Source organism: Apostichopus japonicus, chromosome 8, assembly GCF_037975245.1.
Source record: "Apostichopus japonicus isolate 1M-3 chromosome 8, ASM3797524v1, whole genome shotgun sequence".
In the NCBI taxonomy this organism is placed as follows: domain Eukaryota; kingdom Metazoa; phylum Echinodermata; class Holothuroidea; order Aspidochirotida; family Stichopodidae; genus Apostichopus; species Apostichopus japonicus.
In genome coordinates this window covers 26,834,220-26,842,410 of record NC_092568.1, presented here as the reverse complement: position 1 = coordinate 26,842,410, position 8,191 = coordinate 26,834,220, and the positions used below count along the sequence as shown (strand labels likewise).

Here is an 8,191-nt window from a genome sequence, read left to right as displayed (position 1 = left end):
CAATCTTAATATCGAGTCGAGTAAAGGCCGAGTGTCACCCTTATATTTATTTTGATCGCATTTAACGTCGCCTACGCACACATGGTCCATTATATATGCATTATCTTCAGAGATGGAGCTCAAGAAAGAAACTAGATGTAATAATTAAAAGGCGACCGACACTTGTACCTAACGATTGGATGTAGCCTGTATATGTACCAATATGTATAGTGTCAGATATATTACGAAGCGCCCCAGTATAGCGTCATGCTCTCATGCACCTCCGTCTAAATTATAATACAAAATTAAGAAGTTATTTTGTTGAATGAATCACAAGCCTGGGCAGATAATGACGTACATCATAAAACATATTTAAAACATGGAACCGGAGTAATAATGACATCATGGTGAACCAAGTGCGATTCAATAGGAACATACCGCACAGTTCTCTAGATAGCATATAACATATAGCTGTATACTGACGGAAGTAATGATGAGATGAACTCATTACGATACACATGATTAATTAGTGACTGGGATTTAACTGTTACTGGTACTTGACTAATAAGAAGGTGCAACTCGAATCCTCGAAAAGGCCCCGGTCACTACTAGTACTAGGCCTTCAGGAAGGATTTTTGGGGACTTTCAAGTCATGGAAAATGTAACTTACTTAAACCAGAGTTTGGAGGTCGCCAATCTCCGGTATTTTTTTTTTGTCAAACTGCCGAGCGGGGACGCGGACTGAGTCGGGCAATCACTGCCAATCAGGCAGGCTGTCTGAGGGTCCATAGCAGTATTTGGGAACCCATTACGCCTCCTCAAAACTCAAAATCAAATCCGATATGTCGAACGCTCGTGTACAAGTTTTGTTCCAATATTCTAACTATATATGGATTATTCCACAGATGTATACATTCTCTAGAAGAGACCATATACATAGAAATCTTAGACTGTAGGCCTAGTTCCTAAACTTCTAGACAGCTCTATATAAGTTATGGATGATTTCGTCTCTTCTCGATTATGTTCAAGTGTGATTGATGGAGTCCATGGGCCTCCGGAAAAGAAGGCTAAATGAGTACTGACTTTCGTGCAATTACACTTGATTGCCATAATTCAAGCTATATAGCGAGAAGACATGAAATTCATTGAAGTAGTCGAGATGCATCGACAAAATATCTTAGCAAATGTTGCCTACGTGAGTTTTCCCTTTTCGTTTTTGTATTATTTATTTTGGATCACTGTTGTGAGGATCGCCTCCGAACATTACAGAGAGCTGTAAATAAAGTTTTATGGAGAGATATTTACGACCAGACTTCTAAAGTTTACTGCAACTTGTCTGGCGAGTCTTCTCTAACTGTTTCATGCTAAAGCCATCACATGTTATATTCTTGGTCCGTTGATTAAGGAAATTCTTTTCCTACTGTTCTTTTAAGGATTTAATTACATTAAAGCTCGTAAACTCTTCGCTACTAGTGAATCACTTTGAAAATATTATGTCTGTTTTCAATTAAGGTTCAGACTAATGTGAAACGGGGGAATCGTCCCAGGCTTACACCTAAGAAGTGTAAAAAATAGAAAAAAATATGATGTAACATGTTATTATCTTTAGTTTGATCACATGTGGTGCTCTTTCTCTTTCCTACGTTATAATCTCCATGAACTACAGTGTATTAATTTGTGGAAAATATATTAGTATATATTATAAATAAAAGATTAAAATAAAATTTATCACTAAAATTGTAAGATTATGATATTTATATATATAGGCCGATATATACCGAGGCTAAATAAATGAACGTCACCGTTTTTGATAGTAGCTACGGAAGTCAAGCGATGTTTTAGATTGTCTGTATGTCATTTTAGAGCAGTCTGTTGAACATAAATCATACCAAAAAGCGACACGCGACGTATAAGCGAAGCCTTTACATTTCCTCGTATCTGTATGGCTTTATATAATATGCGTATCGCATAATTGATGGGATGTTTATAGCACAAGGCATAATTCATGACATGTATGCTACGATTAAGTTACAGTTGAAGAGCTGTATTTGTCGTATAGTGTTAGATATCGATTCATTAAGATGATCCCATCGAGTCTCTGATCAAAATAACTCTGCAGTATTATATTTCATATTCTACCATGCATGCATCCATTTCCTGCTAGTGATACGTAATCTACACGGGTATATATATATATATATAGGATGTATAACACACATGACTATAGAATAAAAGGCAGTCTATTCACGGTTGAACATGTTGGGAAATTGTAAATAAGAAAATAGTCCTCATCTTACTGAGCAGAATAGAAAAGGAAGGAGGGATCAACATTTCTAGGAATTGAGAAGTTAGTATCGTGGCTTATCCTATAGTCACATAACTGCTGACGTCAATAATCCAGTTAAAATGTATTCCCTTAACACTTCCTTTCCTTTTATATTTCTAACTTGAGATGAAATTCTGAAATTTCAGAACAGTAGAAAACTTCAATAGTTTTGACATGCTTTAGAGCTCATTATCATTGTTATCATTCATTTTCATATAAACCATATAAATAAGGTACATACGCCTACCATATTTCTGTTGATATTCGCAAGATATTAAGCCAGGAAAACACGTACGAAAACGTCCGAAAAGCTGATGAAAATGGGCGATAGATTAATTAAATTAGTAGCTCTTACGTAAGAGTTTTGATGTTTTGCGCAAAAATAGACACTAAGCTTTTTTGACAATGAGTTCACTTTATTATATATCATAAACCAATAGGCGATCGTGATAACACTCCTGTATTAAACACTTGCTTCTTATATCCAGGGCAGTTCACACCGTAGCACGAGCAACTATACAGAGAGTAAAAGAAAATCAAAGTTGGATGTTTCTTCGAAGTTCTTGATCAACTGCAGGACGTACATAAACTACCTTCCCATTTTAACCGTGCATTAGGCTTTATTAACTAACTCTTTTACTACATTTGTGTGAAACCGAAGCTTTCCTAATTGCAATCAGATTTTATCAGTTTAACTCTACCAATGTCCATACCAAGTTATATAGTGTCCGTTCATCGCATGCACTTTACTTAAGAAGCAATCATTTGCCGCTGGAGATGATACTAATCAGGTAATCAAAATGGCGTCGATGTGTCCCTGTCACTAATCATACGCATGTTTTATAGCCATTGAGAGACTGTAAAGGGTTTCTGGAATGCTCAAACATATTACGCTAATTCTAATAGTAAAAACAAAAGAGTTAGTATTGAATATGTGTCAACTTTGTGACTTACTTTTGATCGTCCGACAAAACTGACGAATGGTTCACATAATCATATTCCACGATCCGTTTGACAGATAACTACAAAACGTCTATGATATATAAGAATGTTCGGTCGGTCTGTGGTCCCATACATGTAATGTAAAGGACCATGCAGTCTGCAAGGCAATCTCTGACATACAAGGTAAATATAATATGTCAGTGCCACATTTCTTCTCGTTCAAAAAGTCAAACTCTGGTTCAAACAATTCGCAAACAATTTTTTAACGAGGTATAGTGTATTAATCTTGGGGAGGGGGTGTGGGGTGCACACCCCTCCCTCTGTTGAATCCCACAAAAAAAGATACCTCTACATGAGAGTCGTCTTCAATGCCCCCGCCCCTCCCCCCACGGCCACGCCCCATGCATGTCTTAAAATCATGTATCCGCCCCTGATGAGAAGTGTATTTGTTTATATTTATGAATTGTCTATACAAGTATGGTCTGTCTACAGCCAATCTGAATAATCTTCTCTGAATAATTTTTCAAAACAAGTTTTAGAAATTTTAACATGCTAGAATTTTGGGGCCAGTACTGATGGTATGTATTCAATAGTTTCCAAGAAAAGACACATCGTGATATTCGTATTCATAATTGAAGGGCCCAAGAGAATCACAAAATGAAGAGTAGTTAGTAAAAGAACAAAAATATATAAACATCGGTTGATGCTTGGAATCTTCAGACGTGTTGAGCTATTCCAAGATGATTGTCTCTCCGAGGATACTATTCTTGACAAAATTGTCTAGAGTTGACAAACGAGAGGCTCAGAAGACGCGAAATGTTGTAAAATAGAAACGAATGGCTAAATGCTTCGTCAGTCTGAGGCTCCGTGAGTGGATGTAAAAGAAGGGAAATAATTTGACCGCATGTGAACTTTTCTTCTTGGTATTTCTAGCATATTCAGGTACATGTAGACCCTATGGTAATGGTATATAAAGGACATCATTGTCTTTGGTTTTGCCCCAAATTTTGGCAAACTAAGAATTGCAAGAAGTTCCAAAAATACTTTTATAGAGGTTCAAAGTGATTTTCCAAATTACTCCCAGTCGTTTTTGAGGATTGTTCAGTAAGACAAATAAATGTCTCGATGTGGGTAATTACCGTTAGAATGGTAGTAATGGACGATTTAAGTCTCGATGTGGGTGGTTACTGTTAGAATGGTAATAATAGACAATGAAATGTCTCGATGTGGGTAATTACTGTTAGAATGGCAGTAATGGACAATTATATTTCTCGATGTGGGTAATAACTGTTAAAATGGCAGTAATGTACAATTAGATGTCTCCATGTGGGTAATTACTGTTAGAATGGCAATAATAGACAACTAGATGTCTCCATGTGGGTAATTACTGTTAGAATGGCAATAATAGACAACTAGATGTCTCCATGTGGGTAATTACTGTTAGAATGGCAGTAGTGGACAATCAAATGTCTCAATGTGGGTAATTACTGTAAGAATTGCAGTAATGGACAATTGTGTGTCTCCATGTGGGTAATTACTGTTAGAATGGCAGAAATAGAACATTTAAATGTCTCGATGTGGGTACTTACTGTAAGAATGCCAGTAATGGACGATTTAAGTCTCGATGTGGGTGGTTACTGTCAGAATGGTAATAATAGACAATGAAATATCTCGATGTGGGTAACTACTGTTGGAATAGCAGTAATGGACAATTAAATGTCTCGATGTGGGTAATTACTGTTGGAATGGCAGAATTGGACAATTAAATGTCTCGATGTGGGTAATTACTGTTAGAATGCTAATAATAGACAATGAAATGTCTCGATGTGGGTAATTACTGTAAGAATGGCAGAAGTGGACAATTAAATGTCTCGATGTGGGTAATTGCTGTTAGAATGGCAGTAATATACACTTAAATGGCAGTTGAACGTGAAATTGAACATATATGACTTTCAAGCAAATTTTGGGGCAATAATGTTGACCTTTAAGTCTAATCAATACCTGCTGGAATTTGAAGGTTTATATTGAACTTTTTAGGAAAGCAAGAACGATTACGCAATCTCGGAAGGATGTAGCAGGCTTTTGTATAGTAGAATAACCCATACACTTAGATATACGAGAGCACAACAAATATATTTAGCTTATTTCACTAACTGTGTCTCGATCATATTTATTCTTAAATAACATCATGATTGCCACCAAAAATGCTAGAAAGTCAAATCATATACATCAGTCTTTTTAAAACTTTAAAACATATTTCCCTTTCAGGTTATCAAGTTCCATCACGGATAGATTATTCGGTGTCTTATTTAAACACTCATCAATATTGGGCGCTTCTGAAAAACATGTTTTAAAAGCTTCGTAGGCACTGCTAGTGATCTTTACAACTTAACGACAGTTTTCCTTATCTTCTTCAAACACTTTACACTTAACTCAAGTGCAACTAATTATGACACTGTTATTTCACAGCAAATGCAATTGCGATATAAGATAAGAGGTAAACTTGTTAGTTTATTTTACTGTCATACTGGTGAGTAAGCAAAACATTCATAGTTCTCTTGCATGCTGGTCAATATGTTAACTTGAGTTTCGAAAGCCAGGACCTGACGCTATAGGTTCACTGTAAGGTTGTACACTACTATACACAACATGGAGATGATGGTACTCTAGCAGACGACAGGCTGATCAACGAGTCACACTTGTTGATTGGCTGGCTCCTGGTAACCTGCAATGCTTTCTCCATCATACTTCACACAAACATACATCCTTTTCAGATGGCTTACAATCACTTTGCTGTTGGAGAGAGTATGACGTCAATTAATGCTTTTAAGATTAAATGACGTCAACGCATATCCAGTACTTGCTCCGGTAATGGAATAAAATACTCAGTTATGCCTATTTTGTTTTGATAAAGTAAACAAATAAATATAGTATACAACTCTAGAGCGAATTTTATCTGCATTTCTTTCTCAAATATATAAGCTGAACCATTCATATAGGCTACTCTCAAACATGATACCGTCCTGTTGAACCAGAGCAAACTGCCCTGAAGGCATAGTTATACTTTAACTGTTGCTATATACTCGCTGGTATACGACTGAAGAAGCCAGAACTTTCGGCTCATGACCCTAAACGACACTTTAGATCAGACGTAGACGGAACGAAGAAGAAAATTAAAAGATGAAGGATGCATTAGCTCAACAAATAACGGAAAACACAAGGCCAACCTGCCTTAATGACGTTAAAAAGGTTTGCTGCTAGCAAGGAGAGCCAGTAGATTTTCACGAGCAGCTGTTGCGCCTGGAGAACCGTTAATGGGGCAAACCTCATGAGCGTTAGGTAATGAGGTGTCTCCATGATTAGATTTTCTACTCGTAGGATGCAACAGAAGAGAGCCTTCCTTGTCCTCCCACAGGAGCGAGAGAGACAGGGAGAGAGAGAGAAAGAAAGAAGAAACAAATCTATTTGGCGAAAAGCTCACGGCTCGATGGAGGAGTGTTTCTTCGAAACTTGTAAATGACGAGAGAAAACGATACGCGTGAAGAATATTTACGCGGGAGTCTGATCAATACAAAAGCAGTTGCTCAGTAACGCGATCTGATTAAAACCTGGCATGGTTAATTTTTTTCTTCTTCTTCTCTCTGTCTCCTCTTGCTCAACTTTTGACGTAGCGATGGAACATTGTGAAGTGCGGACATATAGAATGTTTCCTGAGATACAGCTTTGAGCAAAATCTATGTCAGATGTGTTATTGTTCTAACCGTTATCGATCGCCATTGCAATGTGTGCACATCTAATCAATGATTCTGTTAATTTTTTTACGCCTGTAGCTTTTGGATCGTACAGATGAAATTATTCTACACAAAACAAAATGCGACCGAGGCGACTGGTTTTCATAATCAATTTGGGTGGTTGTGAAATATGATGATATTTCATGGAATTATTAAGGGAATATCTTAAAGGAATTAATCAGGGTGGAGTGAAAATATAAGGATATTTTGTTTCTTCATATATGTCAATTTGGATGCATAGTAGAATGAAAATACGTAACATGATTTGACGGACGTATTCCTGAATTGATTAAGAAAATAAAATATAAAAAAAATATTAAAAAAAGCTATTTTTAAAGTATGCAGAGCTAACGGCTTCAAGACCATACTTTAACTTTTCTCAGAGATTGTCAAACTGCGTATAAAAAGGAACGTTTAAATTGTTTACATGAGGAAAGTGACGAACTTTTTAAAACTTTCATTAACGTTAAATCGGAGTAATATTTTCACCGTTACGTTGGTGTCGATCTGTGGATATTTATGTGGTAAAGTATACGGGGCTAGTATTCGTGATTCATACAGTTATCCTATAGTCAGATATTTTTCAGTGATAAGGTTAGGTTTCATAATATCCATCATTGATAATGGCGGAACACGGTGGAATCATAACAGCTTGTGTCATCGTTGGAGTCCTGGCGTTCATCTTCGTCGTTGCTTGCCTTTACTCAATTATAAAAGCCTTCAGGTAAGTCATTAATATAACACTTAATATCGATAAATTGTTTCTCCTTATAGTTTATCTTACTGTCGTAAGGTTGTAAGGCTGGTATCTGTGGTTCAAATGCAGTTCGTGCAAACAATCTGTTGTCACCATGTATACTAGACCGTTAAAGAAATTTATAAGGTGGCTAAACTATATGTTACTTATAGCGAAGCAAACCTGACAGCAGAAATGATGACATTACATAATGCCTAATCATCAAAGGGTATATATAATTGCTAAATAAAATTACAGAAAGTATTATATTATATATGTGGGACACAGACATTTCTATATGGGATTGGATTATACGGGTATTCAAGAATGTGTGGTTATATCATAGTTTGATAAGAATGTCGAAAAGTCATAACTCAAAGCAAGGCAATGCTTTAAAGTGCAGGATACTCTCTTGAA

The 8,191-nt window shown here is 36.4% G+C and overlaps 1 protein-coding gene across 1 annotated transcript in view; it reads left to right on the top strand.

Annotated features, from left to right (window-relative positions):
- The first annotated feature begins 6,303 nt into the window (after nt 1-6,303).
- LOC139971489 (uncharacterized) overlaps nt 6,304-8,191 on the top strand; it is a 53,514-nt gene continuing 51,626 nt past the window's right edge. Inside the window, exon 1 of the mRNA XM_071978015.1 lies at nt 6,304-7,762. Within this exon, the coding sequence (XP_071834116.1) occupies nt 7,662-7,762 (101 nt within the window). The 5' untranslated portion in view covers nt 6,304-7,661. The remainder of the gene's footprint in view (nt 7,763-8,191) is intronic.